This window comes from Melitaea cinxia, chromosome 13, assembly GCF_905220565.1.
Source record: "Melitaea cinxia chromosome 13, ilMelCinx1.1, whole genome shotgun sequence".
NCBI classification, from domain to species: Eukaryota; Metazoa; Arthropoda; class Insecta; order Lepidoptera; family Nymphalidae; genus Melitaea; species Melitaea cinxia.
The window spans coordinates 5,708,067-5,734,531 of NC_059406.1; the positions used below are offsets into that span (position 1 = coordinate 5,708,067).

The window sequence follows — 26,465 nt, forward strand, 5'->3', positions numbered from 1 at the left end:
TGAAACAAAAGATGTTGCAAAAAAAAGTACTCATCCGAGCGACAACGGCACATTAATTAGGTCAAGCAGGGTTTGTACCCTGCGAGCTATTCCGCAGGCCGCCTGCGCGTCCTCTTAATGAACTCTGATGAAACAAGTTTTTAGCACCATTGTGCCGCCGTAGGCGTGAAAGAGCCTTTAATTACTATTGCCTGATTCAAATCGTTACTCCCTAAAATATACTTGTCTTTAGAGCTAGGCTAGACTGTAGTACATGGCACTGTACGGTGCCCCCGTGTTCGCCGACGCTCTCGCGTCTCGCGACAACAAGGCCCTCCTGCGGAGACCCCAGAGGGCCATAGCGGTGAGAGCGATACGGGGATACCGTACGGTGTCGTGGACGGCGGCCACGCTCCTCGCGGGCGATCCGCCCTGGGAACTCCAGGCGGAGATGCTCGCGAGAGTGTACGCGGCAAAGTCGAGCCTCAGAGCTGGAGAAGGGCAGGTCCGTAGTACGGACCGAGCGATGGACATCAGGGCTCAAGCTCAGAGGGCCCTGATGATCAAGTGGGAGGAGAGCCTGGGGTCTCCGGCGGCGGGCACGGTGACGGTGGACGCGATACGTCCACATTTAAGTCGCTGGGTCCAAAGGCGGCACGGGGTGCTGACCTTCCGCCTGACGCAGGTGCTTACCGGGCATGGTTGCTTTGGTAAGTACCTGCACCAGATCGCGAGGAGGGAAGCCACCCCTGCCTGTCACGAGTGTGGTGCTCCGATTGACACGGCGCGCCACACGCTAGAAGAGTGCGCCGCCTGGGACCCTCAGCGGAGGGCCCTCGTGGCGGTCATCGGCGGAGACCTCGCGCTGTCGAGCGTGGTCCGCTCCATGCTCGGCAGCGCGAGGTCCTGGTCGGCCGTGGCCTCCTTCTGCGAAGAAGTTATTTCGCTGAAGGAGGCTGCGGAGCGTGAGCGCGAAGCCGACGCTCACGCCGACGCGCTACGAAGGAGGCGACCGGCGGGACGGAGGAGGCGTCGCTACGCGCTCCTCCACCCTCCGCATCGTGCTTGACGCGGGGGCGCAGCCGGCGCCCCTCTCCTCCTCGCAAGTCGCGGGGGGGAGGGGGGCGCGCGGGGCGGCCTCGTGGCGGGCGCGGTTGCGGGGGGGGAGGCGTCGCTGGGTCGCTCCCCCTCCCTCCGCATCGTGCTTGGCGCGGGGGCGCTCCGCGCGCCCCTCTCCTTCCCGCAAGTCGCGGGTGGGAGGGGGGCGCGCGGGGTGCTTCCGCGGCGGGTGTGGTGCGGGGGGGGGGGGGCGTGGCGGCGCGATCCTCCGTCCTCTGCATCGGGCTCGGCGCGGGGGCGCTCCGCGTGCCCCTCTTCTCCCTGCGGCGATGAGGGAGCGCTCTCGGTGCCCGGGAGCGCTCTACAATCGGAGGCGGCCTGCCCTGCACCCGCAGGCAGGCCCACCGTCCGGGGCGTCATGGCGAATACTTTAAGTGGTCCCGTGGCGCCCCACCAGGACGACGAGGGCACCGCTGGTTTTTACTGAGTAGTCCGGCATTGCACTCCCCGCCGGGAGTCTCAGACTTCCGTCGCCTTCGGGCGACGGGGGTGCGTAAATGCATTTTCCAGCGTAAAAAAAAAAAAAAAAAAAAAAAAAAAAAAAAAAAAAAAAAAAAAAAAAAAAAAAGGCTAGACTGTAGTAATATATCAGCCGCGTAGTTCTTGTGCAAATTTTTATGCATAAAATGCACAGTGCATGAATAAATAACACAAAACATAATAACTTACCTATTTTTGACTTAGTTTTGTATTTAAAATAAATAGCTTTAAATCATTTTAAAACAAAATAGGTATGTTTAAAAAAATATTTTTTTTTATTAAATTATGATTCAATACACGAACATTACGGCTTGACAACATATTTGTATTATTTACAATTAATACTCTGAAATAGCATTTTAATAGAGTTAAGTAAACAAATTTATAATTGCTATCTTGTACTCTTGTATTTCTCTCGTGCTATTCTTAGCATTCAACTCAATAATGTACCTTACTAATATGCCTTGGTAATGATAGTGGAATAATGTACCTTAGCATTAAGCCGAATGTGTACCTACTCATTATGTCGACGACACTGATATCCGGTAAAACTCGAATGAGTTTATGTGGTATTATTATACTGATCGTTGTAATTTATATTGTTTGTATATAACTTATTTAATTTATAAAAAAATATATATATTATTTAATAAATTATAATTGTATGTAAGTATTTTGATTCAATTTCTTGCGTTTCCTTCGCTAATTGTTTTGTGTACTGTTGTGTTGGATTATGTGGACCTTGTGTGAAATAAACGTTTTATTATTACAAATAGATAAATAAAAAAAATACCACTTCTTTAGTCATCGTTTTGAGGTACATGTAACTATAATTATAAATGAGTATGACAGTATTATAATAAATTAGTAAGAGTAAGTTATAACGCCAACAACAAAGGAAAAGCTTAGGGCATCTGTTACTATAATTCTATACTGTCAGTACTTGTACATGTAATTCAATCAATTTGTACTCTAAAGGGTCGCTAGTGGGAAACGATAACAACATAACCGGGACCATCGCCACCGAAGAACCTCAGCCAGATCCTCTAAAACGCAACGGCTCGTATAATTTTTGCATATTATAATTTGTAATAATATTATTAAGATATGATCATAAATAACGATATTTTAAGTTTTATTTTGTTAGAGTCCTACCTTTTTTGATACTGAATTATAATAACTTCGATCCTGTTTTAACCGCCTTAAAAAAAGGAGGAGGTTAGTTAATTCGACCGTATATATACATATATTATATATGTATGTTCGGGGATAACTTCGTCGTTTATGAACCGATTTTGATAATTCTTTTTTTTTTTTGGAAAAGAGATATCCCAAGTGTGGTACCATAATAAGGAAACCAGGATCTGATGATGGAATCTCAAAGAAATCCAGGGAAACCCTCGAAAATCGTAGTGACGACTAGTGCGTTTGTTAATTTTTTTTTGTCTTTTCGTTTGCGAGCAAACACAATTATTTTCTTTTCATTACTTCTGCAGTAACCTGGGAGAGATTTATCAAAAACCAACAATTTAATAAAAAATAAAGTTTTGGAATGTAAAAAGTGAGTTTTGCAAAGACCGCTGTAAATTGCCAATTTTCAACTCGCATTTAAGAAATTTAATTTCTGTCAACAAACCATTTACTTAAATTTAATAGGTTTCGAGTTTTCGGTATAAAACCGAAAAAAAAGGTTTTTTTTTTTGCTTTTTTGCAATTTTTTTCAATGTTGTGTCACAATATTTTGTCCACAAATCTGAGATTCAGATTCAGCACCCTAAAAAACACATAGACTGAAATAAATCTGAACTATCCCAAAACTTTCCTAGAAAAAACACAATTTAACTGAACTAATGTATAAACTCAAATCATTTCTACCCTGAAATTATATTAGTTATTAGTTTTGTAATGAATGAAGACTTGTAAACATATCACATTCTTGCTTTACTATCTTACCTCTATAAAATAATTATGTATCTTCGTTGTTTTACTAATTTTTTTTTTATAAAAATCCATGGGCTCTAAATGACCAGTCCTTTTGTTGAACATCATGCATTATATTACCACGGGCGATTTATTAAGAGGAAAGGGTACCGGGTCTGTCTCCATACAAACGTAGTCGACTGTTTTCTCCCTGGATAATGACACTAGATCAAATATTTTTGTGACATAGAACTCTTTGCTGCCATGACCATGCCCCTATGTTTTGATTTTTTTCATATTCTTATTATCATAGGAATTAGGAGACTTCAAAAACTCGAAATATTGCATAATTTTTTGTACATTTTCAGACACTCATTAAAAAAAATATATGCATATTTTCAAAAAAATGAAAACATAGGGGCATAGCCGAAGTCTTCTTTTATTTTCTAAAAAAAAAATTTTTAAAAAATTGCCATGTTTTGAGGAGAAAACAGTCGACTACGAAACACTGTTTTGGTCAAAAATTATATACCTAAAACGGTCTGAGCTGCAGTTGTCCCTTTCTTGCTTTTTGGGGGATAGGTCTGGGGGAGGGAAGGGTCAAAGCAATACGTATATACGCCAGCGAAGTGATGCCTCATAGTCGACAATTATATCGATACACTAGTGATGTTATTTTTAGTCGATATTTTCTAAAATTCGTATTAACAAAATTAAATAATTTCTCTTTTCATAACTACAATAAAACCGTATTTGTATATGCGGTTTTTATTGTAACACTGTGCAAACCTGGGCTAACGAAGGGTTTCGCTAAGAAATAACAATGATAATTATGGTAAATAACTGTGTTGTTTGTTTTTGGTACCAAAAGGGCTCAATACAAGGATTTCAAAAAAGTATATTATGATTATTATTACCGTAATACTAATAAAAAATACAATAAGAAAGTTTAAAAAATTAGGACTGCTCTTTCCCATGCCTATGCCAAGCAAGCTGCGAGCCGCGCTTCTTCCTCGCCTCCTAGGCGAAAAACAACTTCGGGGTTTACTCTTTCCAATATATTTTTTTATCAATTTCGGAATACTTTGTAAAAAGCTATGCATGGTCAAACATAAATAAATATAGATACGTAGCGACTTTAGAACCTCCTCTGTTTTTTTCATCGGTAAAAAATTGCTTAGTTGTTTTCTTGACATTACTGAGGAGCAGATTATTAAATTTGGTCGAATCTATGTACCTATGCGATTCGTATTTGGACTTCGCAAATAGAATCATATTTCTGAATTGCGTAAAAAACTCAAGTGGCCCCACCCCACTAGCGTGGCATTCCTTGGAACCCTGGGAACCTTGGGACCCTGTATCAAAATTAGTGGGGGGGGGGGCAGGCAAATGATGGGTAAAGATTTCTCACAAAAAATGCTTGCATTGAATTAAAATAAATGTTTATTGATTATAAGTTATAACTTCCTCCTAGAATAGACAATAGTGAGTGTAGTCTGCTGTAGCTGTTCCTGTTCCATCGAAATCCTTAGGTAATTTTTTATCAGTTTTAGTTTTGAAAAACATCAAGTTAATACCTCCGGAATATTGGATGCAAGGCTATTGAATTTTATCAGTAATAATTCCATGAGTTCTTTAATGGAATGAATGTTTTGAATTTCGGATTTTAAGCTAATTTAAAGAGCTTGTAGTTCCAAGCTGGAGAGTTATTAGCCTTGACCTGCAGCAATAGATGCGGGGGATCGTTCGCTTCAGCCTGTGAGGCCAATACTATTAGTGAATTCCTATGAATCTTCCGCATCTATATGGGGGATTCACAGGCGCATAACCTGAAGAAGAGATTCAACGCTGCCTCCAGGTCTTACAGGTAGTAAATCGCTAGGGCAAAGTTCAAACACAGCAGAATTGGCGAGAGACTATTGGGCTTTCCAAATGGAACCCATGCCTTTTGTTTCTTACAAAAGCTGTCGAAGGTAACTTTTTTTAGTCTACACTTCCATCATTGCGCGAACCTGAAGGCTCTCTGGCATATTATGCGAAAAAGTAAGCGAAATTCTTTGCACTCTTTTTGCGTCGAATTCAACTCTTGACGATGAGGGAAAAGCACCACCGAGCATTCCACGGTGCGAACACGCGATGCGTAATGTGCACTATGGGCAGTGTCGTTTGTCGTGTTCTGCATTATTTCGATGTCAAGAAGTCTAGTGGTGCTAATTGTATCCACCAGTGGTTTGCAACCAATGTGCGAGCTTCGTGCGCAATGTTTCCGCGTACATTCAAAGTGTGGAATGATCTTGCTAAAATTTGGGGGTTTTAAAGCGTCTAGTGTCTACATCTTTTCTCTAAAGGCCATGGGCGACGGTAGCCGTTATAAATCAGATGGCTTCGTCTGCTTGTGTGCCCCATTCTTATATAAAAAAGATTAATTCATTGTTCATAATGATTAACTGAATCCCGAAATAAACGATACAGAATGTTATCAACAATTGGGCGCACGCTTGACTCGGATAAAAGGGGACTGCTTTTCAGACTTCAGTCATTTCTGAAGTTAAAACTCTATAGGTATGTATGACAGTTTTTTTATTCTTTTTTCCAGGAAGCACAAGATTAAGTGACATTGTGGATAGCATTTTACTAATTTTTGCTTACACACCTTAGGGGCCCTGTAAATAGGGGGCCCCGTATCATTGATACGGCTGATACGGCAATAGTTACGCCCTGAGTGGCACCCAATTCCCTACTTCAGGAATACGTATATTCTCAACTTACTTTACTCTATTCTTTTTAATCCTGTTGTACCTGCTTATCTAAAACGACGATTTAAGTTTCTTAGTGATTCCAATGAACGCAGTTTTCGTTCTGAGGAAAGCTTACTTCTTGAATTTCCCTCTCACTCCTCTTTCGTTTATACTAAATCTTTCACTGTTCAAGCTTGTCGACTTAGGAATTCTATAGACGTGTAAAATCGGTTTCTATTTTTAACCCACTTCCAAAAAAGGAGGAAGCTCTCAATTTAACTGTATTTTTTATGTATGTTACTTCAGAAATTTTGACTGAGTGGACCGATTTCTACAAAATTTTTTTTAATCGAAAGGTGGTGTGTGTCATTTGGTCTCACTTGAGTTTATTTGAGATCTAACAACAACTTTTCGAGTAATATAAATAATACGTTTTTACTTGACTATTTTCGTCGACCTACGTTGTATTATACCGCATAACTTTTTACTAGGTGTACCGATTTTGATGGTTTTTAATTTAATCGAAAGCTGATGTTTATCGTGTAGTCATATTTCAATTTCATCGAGATCTGATAACAAATTTTTGAGTAATCTTTTGTTGTATTACATGTCGATGTAATTGAAGTCGGCTTTTTTTCCTTTGCGTACAAGTCGAACTCGGTCCACCCAGTCTAAAGTTCTGAAGTAACATATATACAAAAAAAAAAGAAAAATACAGTCGAATTAAGAACCTCCTCCTTTTTTGGAAGTCGGTTAAAAATCAATCTGATACGTATTATTATTTTCTGTTGGTGTTCAATAAAGTGTATTGTTATGTTATGTCATGTTAATCAACCACTCTTTAAAAAAATTCAATCGATTACGTAATTTGCCTAACTAAAAAAACATAAATAAAATAATAATTGAAAAAGTCGCCTTCATGATTTTTATAAGTGTACAGTACATAATGTTTGAAATTGGTGTAATTTATTTAGCTATCTTTGTGTAATTATTGAATTTTTATCTTGTTCCAGCTTTTTCAATTGACTTTCTAATAGTTGTTCTTCACGCAGGCGGCTTTTCTTGTTTTTTTTTTTATTTATAATATTATTTTTAACCATTGTTATATCGCCGCAATTATATGTTAATTAATATATATAACCTATACCCATGTATTAATAACTGCGACAAACATGAGACATTACAAATTATATAGGTACTAAGACAAACGTTTTATACTATGTATGTACTACATTACATAATATATATATTATTCTTACACTTATACTATATACTACATGTATACACTATAATTATGTATGTATCTCAATACCCATTCTTACACACACCTCAACCGTGTAATTACATACCTAATTCATAAATAAAGTACCTAAGTATTTCGATAATTACCCACAAAAATATAGTAATGTATCAAGTCACAAAGAGTATCCAAGTCAAAATAATAAAACATAATAATAAGTAGTTTACGAAATCCAATAATAGTAAAGCCGAATCACAGCAATACGATGCAGAACAAATTCAATAAAACAAGCCAAATTCAGAAAAATAGCACTATGCGCTAAATGTACTCGTAGTCAATAAGAAACGAAAGATGCGAATACTCAAATATCGTCAACAATTAATAGCTGAATAGCCGGCGCACGCACACTAAGAACGCGACAGTCACACGTAGAAAAAACGGAGCGGAGATGGTGCGGGGCGCGGTAGCGGCATGCAGCGCGACAGAAACATTTTATTCAAATACCTATTTTTGAAAAGTCTCTTCGGTACCCTTTCCTCTTAACTACAAATCGACAGTCCTGTAACTAGTAACGCCTAGTAAAGCTAGGACGTGATCCGACGCTGATGGATTTTTTTATTTATTTTATGTATACATACACTCGCACCCATACATGCACACAGACACACACACTCTTACATTACATTACATACTTCCTCATTTACATTTATATAATTAATTTATCTATTTTCACATATTATTTATTGCCTTTGCTACAGGTTAGTGTGCTTTCTACGAATATGTACGTTCACTTGTGTCACTTTTTCATAGATCTGAACCCCACGCCTGCCCTTAGCATTTTGAGCAAAGCCCTTGCCAGCGACACGTCGTGCTTTTTCTTAGTTCTTGTTAGGTTGTGCACCCACCGCTTGGCTAATGAACCTGTCGAATGTGTCGTCACCATCGTCAATGTAGTAGACACGGGTGTTAGTGTGTCTTGTTCTTTTACTATTACTTATCTAAATACTATAATTTTTTTTTCTTAAAATATCTACCATTTTAATGGGAAATCAAGAATAGATCGCTTGAACAGTTTTTATAACATTACTACTTCAACATCGTTAGCGCTCCCGACGTAGTTTCTAAGAATAAGCTGAAGATGTTTTAAATCTAAAGTGAGTTCATTCTTAATGATTCCAAGAACATTTGTTGAAATAAAAACTTTTTGTTATAGTTTTTTATTTGCGTCTTATTTTACTTACTAACGTTCGTGATAAGGTTGTGATTAGAATGTTTTGTTACTATTACGAAAATTTAACGTATATTGAATTATAGGATGAATTTTTTCGTAAGAAGAAATTATGACTGAATCTTTCTTACCACAAAATGTTTCTCCTATGTCGGAGGTCCGAAAACACACACGTTACACCAGTACAAAAGTCCAGACGACGACAAACATCTATATGGCCTATAAATATTTGCAAAATGTCGTTATACTATTTAACATCAAAACCGCTTTAATGCTTATAATAAGTAAATCGAAGAATCGAGTACGTTAAGCTTTAATGAAGATTGATGATCTCTCGGCATAGCGTAGGCATTTACAGTTTCTTATGCTTAAATTCAGAATGTGTTATTAAGTAGGATAATCGTTCTCAGCAAATTACTTTATGATTTGATTAAAAACATCTTATCTTGTTTTTATAATATGTGTGTAACAGTATACAGACACAGATACTTCGACGTATGGATATTGTATAAAAATATAATAATTGAACATAATTTTGTTTCTTATCTATAATCTATCTATCTATAATATATATAAACGCGAAAGGTCACTCATCACGAAATCTCCAACACTATAACACTTACAAACTTGAAATTTGGCAGGTAGGCTTTTTATAGGAAGTAGACATCCGCTAAGAACGGATTTTACGAAACTCAACCCCTAAGGGGGTAAAATGGGAGTTGGAAGTTTGTATGAGAGTCCCATGCTATTGACGTAAGAGACTTGAAATTTAAAATGTATGCTCTATAGATGGTAACAAGGTGTTCAAATAATGTATCTTTAGAAATCAACTCCCTTTCAGGGTTAAAACGGGGGATGTTACGTTGACTCACTAATCACGAAATCTCCGAAACTATAATGCTTACAAACATGAAATTTGACAGATAGGCTCCTTATAGGGCGTAAACATTTGCTAAGAACGGGTTTTATGAAATTCGACCCCTAAAGGGGTAAAACGGGGGTTGAAAGTTTGTATGAAAGTCCTGTGTTTTTGAAGTAAGAGACTTGAAATTTAAAATGTTCGGTCTTTAGATGGTGAGAAAGTGTTCAAATAATGTATCTTTAGAAAGCAACACCCTTTTGGGGTTAAAATGGGGGATGGTAGGTTGACTCACTCATCACGAAACCTCCGAAACTATAACAGCTACAAAGTTGTAATTTAGCAGGTAGGTTCCTTATAGGACGTGGACATCCGCTAAGAACTGATTTTACGAAAATCGACCCCTAAGGGGATAAAACGGGGGTCGGAAGTTTGTATGAAAGTCCTATGTTTTTGAAGTAAGAGACTTGAAATTTAAAATGTTCGCTCTTTAGATGGTGACAAGGTGTACAAATAATGTATCTTTAGAAATCAACTCCTTTTGAGGTTAAAGCGGGGGTGGTAGGTTGACTTCCTCATCACGAAATCTCCGAAACTATAACAGCTACAAACTTGAAATTTGGCAGGTAGGATCCTTATAAGACATTCGCTAAGAACGGATTTTACGAAACTCGACCCCTAGGGGGATAAAACGGGGGTTGGAAGTTTGTATGAAAGTCCTATATTTTTGAAGTAAGAGACTTGAAGTTTAAAATGTATGCTCTATAGATGGTGAGAAGGTGTCCAAATAATATATCTTTATAAATCAACACCCTTTTGGGGTTAAAACGAGGTTAGGTAGGTGGACTCACTCATCACAAAATCTTTGAAACTATAATAGCTACAAACTTGAAATTTGGCAGGTAGGTAGGGCGTAGATATCTGCTAAGAACGGATTCTACGAAACTCGACCCCTAAGCGGATAAAACGGGGGTTGGAAGTTTATATGAAAGTCCTATGTTTTTGAAGTAAGAGACTTGAAATTTAAAATGTGTGATCTATAGATGGTGAGGAGGTGTCCAAATAATGCATCGTAATCTAGAAATATAAAAGGGAAAGGTCACTAACTCACTCATCACGAGAACTCAAAAACCGCTGGATGGTCTATCCATCCAGGTTGGACAAAGATAAAATTTGGCAGGGAGGTAGATTATAATTAGCAGACGTCCGCTAAGAACGGATTTTACGATATTTGACCGCTAAGGAGGTTTAATTGGGGTTGATAGTTTGTATGAAAATTAAAAATGTGGTGTATAGAGAGGTTTTATAAAATTAACTATTAAATTATACTAAATTGTGCCTTTTAAAAAGTTACTCAGTTTGATAAGCATTTTAAGTTACTGAAATAAAAAAAAAAATTGCGTTAAACATCTTAATAGTAATGCATATCTTCATAACTACCCGGACGTAGTCACGAGCAACAGTTAGTGTATTATAAAACAAAGTCCCCAAAAGCGTATGTGATCGATTCCCTCAAAACCTACTGAACGGATTTTCATGCGGTTTCACCAATGGAGAGAGGGTTTCAAGAGGAAGGTTTACGGAACGGCTAAGCCGATTTTGATAAGAATTTCATAGGAAGTTTACCGGGAAAACTTTGTGACGAACTGATTTAAACGCGGGCGAAGCCGCGGGTACAGCTAGTAAATCTATATTAATATTATAAAGAGGTAAAGTTTCTAACTTTGTTTGTTTGTTGTCGAAGTCGTTGTTAAAGCTATACTATTCAAGAGTGACATAGGCTATATTTTACTGTAATTGTACAAAAAATTCAACGAAAAATCTTATATATAAAATTCTCGTGTCACAATGTTAGTTACAATACTCCTTCAAAACGGCTGAGTTGATTTTTATAAAAAAATTTTGTGCATATCGAGTAGGTCGGAGAATCGGCCAACATCTATTTTTTATACAGCTAAGTTAAGGGGGGGCGGATTAAGAGGGGTTAGTAACATATATGGCAAAACAACGTTTGCGGGGTCAGCTAGTATGTCATAAATGTAATGTAATATATATAAAGATATACTACGGTAGTAAAGAATAAAGTCACCCCCTCTCTTCCCGTGGATATCGTAAGAGGTGACTAAGGGATAACACAGTTTCACTACACCTTGGAAGTTATAAAGCCGACCAATGGCGGGATAGCCATCCAACAGCTGAAGCCGGGCCGAAGACGGGTAGCAGCGTCTTCGGTGCCACAAAGCCAGCTTTGCGGTCACCAACCCGCCTGCCCAGCGTGGTGACTATGGGCAACACAATGAGTTCACGCCATTTTGGCGCGAACTTGTGGAGGCCTATGTCCAACAGTTGACTGCAATAGGCTGAAATGATGATGATGATTAAACCTAAGTCTCGCCTTGTCAAAAATCATAACGAGACAAACCAATCGGGAGGACTCATTTAGGTCGCCCAGCATGCAGCCTATCTTTTTCCTTGGCCGATTAATTCGTGTGACCGCATTGTTGGTTTTTAGCTACATCTGTTGGATTTGTCTAATATTTTTATCCCTTACAATACTTTCAAAGGCCTTTTTTTTTTAAAAAATCTGTTAATATGATAACAAGTAAATGCTTTCTGCTGGAATGTCATACACTGAGACGATAAATTAGAACAATTTATTTATTTTCCTCAGTAAGAAAGTTACTGTATATAATAATAGCTACATATTATTCGTTTCACGTTTATAATTACGTTTACGCTACCTTTTTTCTTGCTAAGAATGGATGTGAATTATTTAAAACAAATATTATATGTAATGAAGCTACGTGTTTAAAGCGAGCATTTAATTCAGCGTATAAGTGTCTGTTACGTGTGTACAAGTGTCAGTTACTGGTATATCCTACCTTTGTACTGTCACTTAACTATTCCAGGGCTTATGTATGTGTTCAAAGAAACAAGCGCATGTTACAACTAACATAAATGCTTTGATAAACAACTCTTAAAAAATAAATTCACTTGTTTCGTTAGCATAAATGGTCGAGAATTAATAATAATAATAAGATTTATTTATTTTCTCACCACAATATTGCTACAGGACATTAGATAGGTGCATAATAACATGAGCACTAATATTGTGGGAGACTGGTGCCTAAGATAGGCTCGAGGCCTGTGTTTCAGGACACCAGGTCTCCACCCCTTAAAAAAGTACATTTCAATTATCATCCATCATACGGGCATTAACAATTTTGTTGTAAACAATATTATATGAGATAGTTACTTTGTATATCTAAGGTTAGTATATTTTATGTTATTCGTGGTATGATATGGGTTAGGTAGTGTGTGTGTGTGTGTGTGTGTGTGTGTGTGTGTGTGTGTGTGTGTGTGTGTTGTGTGGGCGTGGGTGCTAGTATGTTAGAAGTACTCTAAGTAAGGGCAGTAAGAATCGCTTCCGTGTCATCATAGTTCAATTTCTGTAACCAGTCAGTTAATTTCCGTTTACACAAATTAATTTTAATTACAATCATTAATTAACAATATATGAAACAATATAAATGTTTATACAGAATTTAAAATTATATCGAATATACATAACGTGTAATAAGTTCATTGTTTTGATTAATGGTGTTAAAAAATACATTATTTAAATAATAATATTATTAAATTTAATCGTTGCTATTTCTGATTTTATCTTGATCTATTTCTGTTATTTTATTAACACTTCCGATAAACATGACTTCAAAATCCTGCTTTCACAGAAAATTCAGAAAATTTAAATATATTAAATCTTCAGAAATTTATCGTACTTTATCTATGATAATATTTAGTTATAACTTGGTCTCTTATGAAATATTTCAGTATAATTAAATTATCAGCGTATATATGAAGTTGAATTTTGTCTTTAGTTATTGAGTAATTGACTTGAAATTAGCAACTGCTAGTAAAATAAAATGGTTAAATTTTGATTATCTATCATTTTCCTTTTGATTCGCTGATCCTCTGTATTTATGTTTATATTTAAAAATCGTTAAAGATATATTTTATTAAATAGCCCGTCATCGCAGATTGATCGGTGATCCTGCTTTCTATTCTCGGTGTTGTAAATTTGATTCGCGCTCCAAATGTAGTTACATATTTTTATTTATCCGTGTATTATTTGTATATATAATTATTTGAAAATGACAGAATTTATCCAGTCTCTTATTAGCATCACCACAAATATCTCAAACAAAAAATAATAAACTCAAGTGACAACAACACTTTTAATGACTTTATTGTGAGAGCACTGATGCGAAAACTTTACAAAATTATTGTAGCAGGCTTTCTCTAGTTTTGTATTTAATATTTAAAACGCTGTTCTTTACGATATCTACATAATAACTTTTGTTATTTTAAAATTGTTCTTTACTTGAGCTTCTTACAAAAATAAAATAAAAAATATAATATCTGAATGTTGTACTTAAAGTTACTAAGAAAAACTTTATTGCTACAAATTTTTCGTTTATCGGGTAAATTATCCGTTTCCGATATTTAATACCTAAGTTGGATAAGTGTAAGAATTTGAAGTTTCAACATTAATAGGAAACGAAATATTTTACTGTAAAAAATATTATAGCATTATTGAAATCATTATTTCACGCCGCAATCATTATTGACGCCGCGTTGGCGCAACGGTCATAGGTGCCTGCCGGCACAGGTGTTTGCCGTGGTCTGGGTGTATGTGCAGTCTTTGTGGATCTCCCCGCCGTGCCTCGGAGAGCACGTTAAGCCGTCGGTCCCGCTTGTTATCATCTACGCCTGATAGCGATCGTTACTCATAGTAGGGAATCTATCCGCCAACCCGCATTGGAGCAACGTGGTGGATTAAGCTCTGATCCATCCCCTACATGGGGAAAGAGGCCTATGCCCAGTAGTGGGATATTACAGGCTGAAGCGAAATCATTATTTATTACGAAACTTAAGCTCGTGTAGGCACTTTATAATGAGCATGGAAAAAAGTTATATTTTATTCGACACTCATTATACAAATTTTAACCATAATAGTAAAACGGAAACGTTGTTTAAAATTTTCTTGCGGTAGGTGCCCAAAAACACGTGAGTTGCATTTTAACAGATTTGCAAACAAGTCATATTATAAACGAAAAAATGTATAATGATGGTGTAAATATGAATACTTGAGTTTGACTTGAGTTTTTTATTTGGAAAGATAATTCCTATACAACAATATTTTTTTCCTTTTTAACAGAAATAATCTTTCACTACTCATTCCACATTTGTCTTGTCTCTAATTACATCTTACCCTCTCCAGTCCATATTTTTTCTCTCAATCTCATTTCTACCTACAAAATAATATTCAATTAGCGAAAGTTTTTTTTTTTTTTTTTTTAAATATAGCTACCTCTACTTATTTAAACTAACCTGAATAATATTATTTTTGGATTGCTGTAATTCGTAATTGAGAGAATGACACTAAAATCTTTATTAATGACTTTTTAGTTGGCATTTTTTTGTCGTAGTGGGGTTACAGTTTTTAAATATTTTTTTTTTAATATAATAATGAAATCTTTAAAATTAACTCACATCTACTTATGTTGTATGAAATTTTGTCAATATTTCCTAAATTAATAGATTTAGTTATATAGATATTTAGACTAACTGTGCCTGCGACTTTGTCCGCATGGTCTTTTGGTTTATTGCATCGTCGTTTGGTTATTTACGTGTTCAACGTGATTCTTTAAATTAACATAACTTTTTTATTTATAAGCCGATTGACATGAAACAAAGACTAAATGTTAAGTGAAGCTATACCACAATATATTAGTGAAAACCACATCTAAATCGAATAAGCCGTTTCTCAAATTAGCGTTCACAAACGCACAGTTGTTGTTGTTTACGGGCTCTTTTCCGCAACTCGACGTCTTGGTGCGCCTTTTTTGCGTGATATACAAGGACAAACGCACAGACAAACAGACAAAAATTCTGGCAATAAGTGTTTTGGGTGCTATATGCGCTGATAAAGGTTACAATAATATTTTTCTCATATATCTTTCATGTACATATTGACCTCTAACGCTTTCAAATAAAAAACATCTTGCTTTAAAATATTTTTTGTCAATACATATATGCATCATTTTTCTGTTAATAACATCGACACAGTGAACGGAGATGGTTATTTGAAGCAGCATCATATAAAAATGTGACAGTCTTATGCCCGTGAACCGAGTTTGAATCCAAAGAACGCAGTAACGGCTGCAATATATCAACGAGCACGCTTTTAATCTCGCAAGCCCTATTTATTCACATTTATTCGTAGATATCTTTCGAGCGCAATTTCCCCGCGGAACTGACAACATTTCCCGTATTTAGCAGATTTCTATTTATTCCTTGTGGAACAAAGGATTTTCAGACATCGACATATTTTTAAAATAAACTATAAATTGGATACTATTTTCTTGGTATTTGTTGGTTATGTCACTCGTTATTTCATATATTGTTTTACTTTCATTTTTCAATAGAAAAAGAAAAACGTAAAATTACTTTGCAACAAAGTACTTACTAAAAATGCATTACATCTTATTTATTTATTATGTATTATCATCTTTTGTATTTTTGAATCACTCTACAAACCTCGTCGCCTGGACAAACGCTTCTATTTCTTTTTATACTTATAGCAAAAAACTATTTGTATGTTTAATGGTAAATAAATAATTTGCCCAATGTGTTAAAAATATTTTTAAAAAAACGTGAGAATTATTACGATTAACGTATCATAACTTCATTCCTTGCAAAAATAATTTTTATTCATGAAAAGTTAAACGAATAGAAATCATTCTATTCAATAAAATTCAAGGGTTAAATTTACGTAAATACTTTTTATATATTCAAGTGCTTTTTCTGTAGAATACTAATTAAGCCAGCGCTTTTACCGACTCCAGTGTATTAGTATAGCCAGGTAAAAATTATTTTGATATCAATCCAGGCTAATTACAAAATTAATAAATATGGTTGTACCTACTGACAAAAAAATGAAAACAAACTAAAATGTATCGTAAGTTTTCTAAGAAATATTCGAAACAAAACATTACTTGAATTTTTTATTTGTAATAAAAAACGGACTATTTTTATGCAATAAGAATATATTTACTTAATTATAAAGTAATTTGATTCCGAAGTTAAGAAAAGCAATTCTTGTTCCGTCTACGAAAACCAAACATAAAATGTTATTTGAATAGTTAATGTTATATTCTATTTATGGGCTTCCTTGTTTATTTTGCTAAGTTAGTCTACGGGTCAATTTGAGGCCGTAGCTTAATGAGTGACTTTATTCATAAATAATTTACTTATTACTTTAATAGGTATAAAAAGCAGTAAAAAGTGCTACATCGACCTCAATTAAAAAAATTATTCATCTTTAATTGACGTAAGGCACAGCAGACAACAAGACTGCAGGCACTTTACAGAAGATCACATACAAATAATATTACTCTCACATAGTGTCGTGTTCTCATGATGAGCTTCTGGAGATCCGCTGTGTTGACAGGACGCTAAGGTCGACAAGGACTCGGGACGGTTCTTGTGTTTAGGGGGCTCTTGACCAACAGTGTCCGCTTACAATTAAACGGGCCGTATGGATGTTTACCACCATAATTATAAGACAATGTTAATATTACTATTTATCTATTAAAAGTTTTTAGAAAAAAGAATTAAAGGAAAAAATTATAAATATTATAAAAAAAATATAGCCACCCCCTCTCTTTCCGTGGGTGTCGTAAGAGGCGACTAAGGGATAACACAGTTCCACTACCACCTTGGAACTTAAAGGGCCGACCGATGGCGGGATAACCATCCAACTGCTCGCTTTGAAATACACAAGCCGAAGATGGGCAGCAGCGTCTTAGGTGCGACAAAGTCAGCCCTGCGGTCACCAACCCGCCTGCCCAGCGTAGTGACTATGGGCAACACACATGAATTCGCGCCATTTTTGGCGCGAACTTGTGGAGGCCTATGTCCAGCAGTGGACTGCAATAGGATGAAATGATGATATAATTTTTTTTTAATAATTGGTTATTCCATGAATTACCTTAACATTATTATTTGTAATGTATTACTTATAGTTTATGTCATACGAAAGATTAGATAAGAAATTGTTGTCTCAATTTAGTAAAATGTCTACACACAAAACTTCCAAGGTATCAAGTAAATAAATTTAGCTCACCACAATATCTTTGAAGAGATTGGATTAATTACATATTTAATTAAACCACTTTGATAAGTTTCAAAAACTTTGATGAAGTATAATTTCTTGTACCAATTATCATAAATACATATAGTATTTACGTCTTTTATGATTTATTCAATAGGCACAGACCCGCCTTCGCTGTGGGCGTATCATTATCATATTAATTATAAGTAATTACACGTTAACGCCAATCAAATTGATAGATGAACATCGATAGCTATTTACTTTCATTCTTTAATCATTTAATCATACTTTTTTTCAATAAAAAATTATTTTACAATCTTATCACAGTGAAAATTGTTACAATTTTAATTTAAGCAACTGCCATCGGTTAAAACATATAATTATCATTTCCTTTTATTTCAGTTCAAATATAAACGTGTAAAAATGAGCTTTTTATTAATTTAAATAATAAAAATCCTGAAACATATTATGACTGATGGAAACTTTTTTGCGATAATAAGTCACTATTAAAAATAATTTATTTGTATTCTTTTTGTCAACACCAATAAAAATAAACAATGTGAGAATAAGTAACATTTTTCGCTTATTTATCTACTAACTTTAAAAAAATAAAAATTTACTAGTGACTCACACGTCACATAATTGTATTTGCTCGCAAACGAAACAAAAATCCGACTTCAATTACATCGACAAGTAATACAACGTAGGTAGACGAAAAATAGTCAAGTAAATACGCATTATCAAAGATTACTCCAAAAGTTGTAATCAGATCTTGATGAAATTTAAATGTAACCACATGATAAACATTAGCTTTCGATTAAATTATAAATTATCAAAATCGGTACACTCAGTAAAAAGTTATGCGGTATAAAACAACGTAGGTCGACGAAAAAATAGTCAAGAACGCATTATTAGATATAACTCGAAAAGTAGTTATTAGATGTCAAATAAATTTGAATGGGACAAAATGACACACATCACCTTTCAATTAAAAAATTTTTGTTGAAATCGGTCCACTCAGTCAAAAGTTATGAAGTAGCAGGCAGATAGCTGATGTAATAAGGAGTAACTTAGGCTACTTTTATTATAAATTTTTATTTTGTAACTGCGAACTGAACATTTTTTTTTAATTCCACGTGGAAGAAGGCGCTGGCACAGCTAATAAACAATGATTTACTAACTTTAGGGTCCGGAGATCAATGTGTAGGTTAGACAGAACTAAGAATGAAATTATCAACTTTTTTTTCAACTTTTAAAACATCCTTGTAGATTTTCACTCATTCTATTGACTCGTTTCTCCAGTGTGGAATCATTTCCTCACCTTCTCATCCTTTTTATACGAATTTTGGTTAATAAAGTGTACCAGCTTCACTCATTACTGTAGATTATTCTAAGTTTAATCCTTCAAACCAGGGTTTTGTCCCTATAACAGTGAAGTCCTTTAATGTACTCGTATAACCAGCTCTAAAACCCACAGTCGGATTAGAAATAATTCTGGCTATTACAATAATTCTGAAATTATGTGAAAATAAACTGACAATGTCACATTCTATTTTCCTCCACAGGCAAAGGACTCTTATTATTTATAAATTTATGGTTTAAACATTATAACTTTATTGGATGGCTATAAATGTCTTGTACATCCATCACTGTTATAAAATACTAAACGTAACGTCTCTTTGTTTTTCGAGTTATTCAGATTATCTTTAAATTATTTCCAAAACTCAGTCGTATTTTCATACAATTTATAATGATAAGATTACAATATAAATAATAGTTTTACGCGCGTTTCGTCCATTTTATAGTGTACATAATCATCCTTAAATGCGGCTAATTCGAATAACAATGGATCGCTTACTCTTAATGATAATATACATCCCGTGAGACGCCAAACAGTGCGCACTGAAGCTGTAGCCGCTGTACAGGAAAGCATTGAAAAAAATCCAAATGAATCAATTCGTCGCTGTTTTCAGCCACTGGGCACAAATCCAGTCCACTTTATGGGATATGTTAAGAAATGGTCATGGATTAAAAATTTACAAGATTCAAATTGTTCAGGAATTTAAGGCCAAACGACTTTCGTATGGCGCCGTTAATTCATTCGATTATCCGCTAGCTTGCAAAGGGTACTAACATATTAAACATTGTATGAATACCAGCACCATATATATCCTTGCTCTATATGTATAAATAGTCAACTAATTTCCATTGAGCGTAATCAACCAGAGGGAAATCTTTAATTTGATCCGTGCAAGCTTTATCAAGTTACAATGATCAGTGTGTACCGTTGTATCATTAAATTACCAGTTTTTTGACTAAATTGTGGATTAACTTTTAATTATTAGTACTGGTAATTTAGCTTCTCGAACCATAATTTAAATTGATAAGAAAAATAAAAGATGGTTTTAATTTTATATATTACTGTTCGCTCCGCTCCGTTTTACTTATATCTATTTGTAATAAGGTCTAAATTTGCGATGTGTGGGGTTCGACCAATAGGATCCCTCCTATATCGCGACATATCGGTCCCGGCCAATCGCGGGCAATCTCGATTGGTCGAACGCTATACGTCGCAGGTTTGGACCTTAGCTTAGAAGCCATTTTTTAACATCATACCATTTTTGTGACCGCAAAGTTATTGCTTAAAATTATAATAAATTGTACTGGTAATCAACGTGTCGTTTTAAATACTACCCATAATCAATTATACGCACGTTGCCGGAACAAAGTGGCGACCGTGACAGGACCTGCAGCAATTTAATCGGATCAGAAGTCTGCATCACGAACTATCATCGCTCTGAGAGACTAGAAGTGGACACGCCACGGATCCTCTGCGCAGCGCCTAGATTCCTGGGCGAACACCAAGGCAATCAGCTGCGCCTAGGGGCCTACATCGTGCAGCCAGTCCACCACACTCCGGAGCAGCTCCAGGTCGCGCCAACTGGCGCCGGGCCAACGACGCAGTCAGCAGCACCTAAAGTGTACAACCTAGCTAGCTCTGCCTTCATCAAGTGAGCCCGTTCCTATCTATTTCCTAGTTAAATCCTCTTTGATTTGTGTGGATGGTGATTTCAGTTCTCGAATGTGCTAGTCTGTTCTTGATCCTCCTTAAGTTTCTTGGCTATTTCCTTGAGCACTTTAATAAATTACATGCAAGGTATTTTGAAATTAAACATTCCATTAAACACAATTTCATAAAAGATTAAACATAATCAAGTTTATATTACTATACGTAGTGGCAAATAGACGCAAACGCAAGTGATTAAACGTTCCAATAAGCGTTTAAACAATATTTAGCTTAATAAATACATTAATATATACAGGGCACTATATCTATTCGTCTCACAGCTGATTATTTATAGCCAAGAATATAGTAAATTTTGCCTAGTCCGTGGTTATAGAATTATATTAATATTTATTTTACGAGCCAGCAAATACATATATATTTAAAACACTTCATAATATTATTCAATCAGGTGATTTAGCGTGCGCATTTGGTGCATTTACAGAGACAAGTGCATGGTGAATCTCGCTGTCCCGAGCAACCTATTGTCTGCGCTTGAGCCGGCTAATAAGGAAAGAGTGCAGCGGCGTGCCAGTCAGCTGTTGAAGCGAGGAGCGTATCGTACCTATTTATTCATTTTTTACTTGTTTCTTTTTTGTTGTTTGTTTCTCGTGATTTATTCGATATGGCCGATATCAAACAATTGAAAGCTAAGCGTAGCAATATCAAGGGTCGTTTAACGAAGTTTAAAACGTATCTAGATGATTTTTCCGAATTAGAAAATGTTACGGTTTTAGATCTAAATAAGTTATCGTTAAAATTATCGAGAATACAGACATTGTTGAATGAGTTCGATGAGGTGCAGGGTCAATTGGAAATTTGTGAAGGATGTAATCAAGCTGAGGAATTAGATATTCGCGATTCTTTTGAGCAGGAATTTGATAATTATATTTCGGTAGCTCAAAACTTCATAGATTCTAATTCGGCCGCTAAAGAAATGCACTCACCGTGTAAAGCAAATTTGAGTACTTCGCAATGTAATCCGGATAATAATAACATGCTAGGTTTTAAATTGCCGGTAATAAAAATACCTACCTTTGACGGCACATATTTTAAATGGCTCGAATTTAAGGAAACCTTTATTTCTTTAGTCCATGCAAATGATAGTGTCAAAAATATTCACAAGTACCATTATCTTCTCTCTTATTTAGAAGGGGAAGCTGCGCGCGTTCTTTGCAATTTAGAAGTAAGTGATGCGAACTACTCCGAGGCTTGGCAACTTCTTTGTAAGCGTTATGACAACAAAAGGCAATTAATTAATAATCACCTAAAGGCATTGTTCAGCATTGAGTCCGTGCGAGAGACCGACAAGTCGCTTCGTTTTATTGTTGATCATGTTAATAAAAACTTGCGGGCTCTCCGCACCTTGGGACTGCCTGTCGAGCAGTGGGACGTGCTTGTTATATATATGGTAACAACAAAATTAGATAGTACTACTTATTATAAATGGGAGGAAACTAGAACCACATTGCCGGAAATTCCTACCTTAGATCATTTTTTTGAATTCCTAAAGAACCGTGCAAACGTTTTAGAGACCGTCAGCAGACAACGACAAGATAAACCTAAAATATTGCCCCCTCCTGCTCAGCCTAGGTCTCAGACTAAATCCTTCGCCCTGACTACTAAACATACTGCACCGTCGGCCTCTGGGCCTCCTATTGAATGTTTGTTATGCAAGGGTGCTCATCGTCTTTATGAATGCACCTCGTTTCGGAATAAAACTGCCGAGGAGAGGAGTACCATAGTATCTAAATTAAATTTGTGTGAAAATTGCCTTAGATCTGGTCATAGGGTACAAAGGTGCAGGCTGCCGGGTTCTTGTCGTTCCTGTAAACAAAAGCACAATACATTATTGCACACCTTGGACCCGACCGAAGTGCCCAGTACTGGCCCTACACAATCCCATACCCAAAGCTTAGCAGCTATCGCCAATACTAATGGTACTAATTCTGAGGTTCTATTATGCACTGCTCAGGTGCAGTTAATGAACCCCGATACTAACCAAGTGCTAACAGTGAGAGCTCTTCTTGACAGCGGGAGTCAGTCTACGTTTATTACTGAAAAGGTACAAAGTGAATTAAATTTGACTCCTCAGCCTACTAATGTCAGTGTGCTCGGACTGTCAGACACCCCATTGGCCATTCAGGCGAAACGTTGCGCTCTCCATTTTCAGTCACTCACTGACCCGTTCAAGATTAGTATAGTGTGTCTAGTTATTCCAAAAATAGCTGATAAATTACCCAAGGTCACACTAGATTCCAGTCAGTTCGATTTCTCTCAATTTCAACTAGCAGATCCTAGATTTTTTGAACCATCCTCCATTGATATGCTCATTGGTGCTGACCTATTTTGGGACTTAATAGGTTCCTCTCAGCACTCGTTAGGCCCTAGTAAGCCTATTCTTAGGAGCTCTAAATTAGGATGGCTCATTGCAGGTCCTTTGCCTACTTTACCAAAAATTAAGAATAACAAACTGAACAAAGTTACACATTGTAACTTTGTTATGAATGAGGTAAGTACCTCGCCTAATATCGATGAAGAACTACAGAGATACTGGGAGCTAGAAAACGTCCCACAATCTCATCCCTTCACCAAAGAAGAAAGGCTTTATGAGCAGCATTTTCTCACAAATACCTACAAGCTAGAAAATGGTCGCTTCTGCGTTGGGCTTCCTCTGCGTGGGGAGAAGGACAGCTTAGGCGACTCGTACTCATTGGCAAAGAAACGGTTTGCGAGTTTGGAAGCCCGCTTCCGCAAACAACCCGAGCTTAAAGAGGCGTATGCAGATTTTATTCACGAATACGCTGAACTCGGCCATCTATCGGAAGCGCCAGACCATAGACCGGGAATTGCTTACTATCTACCTCACCATCCTGTTATCAGGACTAAGAGTGAGTCGACGAAGCTCCGTGTCGTTTTTGACGCGTCAGCGCCTAGTACTTCAAGAGTATCCGTAAATGACCTACAAATGGTAGGTCCTGTCATTCAGGATTCTTTATTTAATATACTTGTGCGTTTCCGGCAGTTTAAATACATAATTTCCGGGGACATCGAAAAAATGTACCGTCAGGTGCTTGTTAGAGAAACTGATCGAGACATGCAACTCATCCTGTGGCGTGACAACGAAGACGAGCCTATGCGCATTCTAAGATTAAATACAATTACCTACGGTTTTTCAAGTGCTAGCTTTCTCGCTACTAGATGTATCTGGCAACTTGGCGATGAATGTGCTGACCCTAACATAAAAACAATAATTCAAAAGGACTTCTATTGCGACGATTTGTTAACCGGAGCTGACGATGAAGAAGCTTTGAGATACATTCAGCGCCAGGTTTCAGGTGAGCTTACCAAAGGGTGTTTTCATCTTCGGAAATTTAGGTCGAATTTAGCTTCTCTTCTCGAGGATTCCTCTTTACCCGGGGAAGGCGATCTCATCATAAGTAACGCCACTAGCACGTTGGGAATAGGTTGGTGTCCTTCTTCAGATGTACTGCAATTCCAAGTCGAATATTCACCTCCAGACGTTTTGACCAAGAGGTCGATATTGTCGTCCACATTCAAAATCTTTGATCCCCTTGGGCTTCTATCTTTGTGCACCATCAAACCTAAAATTCTTTTACAAACCCTGTGGTCACTAGGATTGGGTTGGGACGAGGAAGTACCCTCAATGGTTAAAACGTCCTGGCTAAGATTTACCGAAAATTTAGGCTTACTTTCTATGTGTGAAGTGTTATCTATGCCTTTTTATCTGTTTCCGATTTAAGTGCGTACATCTGGAAGCCGTGAGTGAGTTGAGCAAGGATGCCTTCATTTTAACTCTTACCCGTTTCATTGCTCGCAGAGGCAGTCCCAAAGTTATTTTTTGTGACAATGGAAGAAATTACGTGGCCGCAGCTAGAGAAATAAATGACTTCTTTAAAACCAACAATGATCCAATTTGTGACTTTGCAGCTCAGCGAAACATTCAATTTAAATTCTCTCCCGCGTACGCTCCTCACTTCAATGGTCTCGCTGAGGCCGGAATTAAGTCGGCAAAATTCCACATTCGACGTATTTTAGGTCAGACTCATCTGACATTCGAAGAACTGTCTTCCCTATTTACACAAGTCGAAGCTATCCTCAATAGCCGACCCTTATGTCCCCTCAGTCCCTCAGTCGACGATTTCCAGCCGCTTACACCGGGTCACTTCTTGATTTTCAGACCACTTACGTCATTACCGACTGCAAACTATGGCGACAACAGTGCTCCGCTCCGCGACAGATTCCAGCGCGTTGAGCAAATGCGTCAACATTTTTGGACGAGATGGTCGCGCGAATATATATCCGAGCTGCAGCAACGCACAAAATGGCGCTTCAAAGACCGAAACTTGCGCCTAGATGACTTGGTGCTAATAAAGGACGAGTCTCCGCCGCTTTGCTGGCGCCAAGGCAGAGTCATCAAACTGTTCCCTGGCCCTGATGGGATAACGCGCGTTGCAGACGTGAAGACCGCTGGTGGAACCATTCGTCGAGCCCTCAACCGCCTCTGCCTGCTACCCGTCGACGACTAAACTTGAAAGCTTTGCAAGAGCTTTCAAGGCCCGGGAAGATGTTCGCTCCGCTCCGTTTTACTTATATCTATTTGTAATAAGGTCTAAATTTGCGATGTGTGGGGTTCGACCAATAGGATCCCTCCTATATCGCGACATATCGGTCCCGGCCAATCGCGGGCAATCTCGATTGGTCGAACGCTATACGTCGCAGGTTTGGACCTTAGCTTAGAAGCCATTTTTTAACATCATACCATTTTTGTGACCGCAAAGTTATTGCTTAAAATTATAATAAATTGTACTGGTAATCAACGTGTCGTTTTAAATACTACCCATAATCAATTATACGCACGTTGCCGGAACAATTACTAAGAATTAACGTAACGAATTCCCAGGAGTATACGAACCGCAAGTAATCATTTGCGTTCGGTGAAAATTACTTTTACATCCAGATCAATTGATGCATGAAAATTTCAGGTTTTACGTGACTTACAGTACAGAAAACCCTCATGAATATTAATTTTTAAATCAAGGGACGTGTAACACTATTTCTCTTTTACAAACTACTTCATAATAACTATCTTCCTAGCCATAAGATTAATATTCTCTACGGGTTTGATTTTTGTTACATCTTTGGAATAAGTGGTTTTCATTGTTTTCGCGAAAATAACACGCCTCTTGTTAGAATTTATTCGATGTTGCGATGAAATGAAATGTGAAAATGCCGCGACTGCGCTCGCGTAGAAATTGATAATATTTTTGTAGAAGGGCTATCGCTTACAACAACCGCTCTGGTGAGAAGTCGCTCTTAACGAAACTTTTAGCTCGAGACATTCGAGACACCGAGACATGAATTTTGACATGAACATGAATTCCAAGATTAAAATGAAAGACGATGGAGATTCGAGACAAAAGAAATTGAGGCGAAAAGTATCTATGAGGATTTCCCCAAGGTAAGAAAATACGTCAAAAACTGGCACGATGGTCATTCGTTTTTAGTTGGTAGTCCAGAACTAAAATTTGATGTGTTCGGTTTCAGAAATGAACCATTATTCTCAATTAAACTTTTTAATGGTAAAATACATATTTCCTCATTTTTTATCGATAGTACAAAAATTAAGTTTTATGCT

General features: G+C 37.0%; 2 protein-coding genes across 2 annotated transcripts; both read left to right on the top strand.

Annotated features, from left to right (window-relative positions):
- Positions 1 to 253: 253 nt before the first annotated feature.
- Positions 254 to 20,757, top strand: LOC123659276. The gene is made up of 2 exons (XM_045594524.1): positions 254 to 689; positions 20,513 to 20,757. Exons 1-2 carry the CDS (start codon positions 254 to 256, stop codon positions 20,755 to 20,757), a joined length of 681 nt encoding a protein of 226 aa, XP_045450480.1.
- Positions 20,758 to 21,431: 674 nt separating this feature from the next.
- LOC123659277 lies at positions 21,432 to 25,356 on the top strand. Its single transcript, XM_045594525.1, has 2 exons — positions 21,432 to 24,144; positions 24,701 to 25,356. The coding sequence occupies exons 1-2, from the start codon at positions 21,432 to 21,434 to the stop codon at positions 25,354 to 25,356; spliced, it is 3,369 nt and encodes a 1,122-aa protein (XP_045450481.1).
- The last annotated feature ends 1,109 nt before the right edge of the window (positions 25,357 to 26,465 follow it).

Coding starts and splice junctions, on each gene's coding strand:
- LOC123659276 (XM_045594524.1), top strand. CDS start 254: ATGGCACTGTACGGTGCCCCCGTGTTCGCCGACGCTCTCGCGTCTCGC. Junction 690..20,512: donor TACCGGGCATGGTTGCTTTG/GTAAGTACCTGC, acceptor TAATCGGATCAG/AAGTCTGCATCACGAACTAT.
- LOC123659277 (XM_045594525.1), top strand. CDS start 21,432: ATGGCCGATATCAAACAATTGAAAGCTAAGCGTAGCAATATCAAGGGT. Junction 24,145..24,700: donor CATTCAGCGCCAGGTTTCAG/GTGAGCTTACCA, acceptor ACGTGGCCGCAG/CTAGAGAAATAAATGACTTC.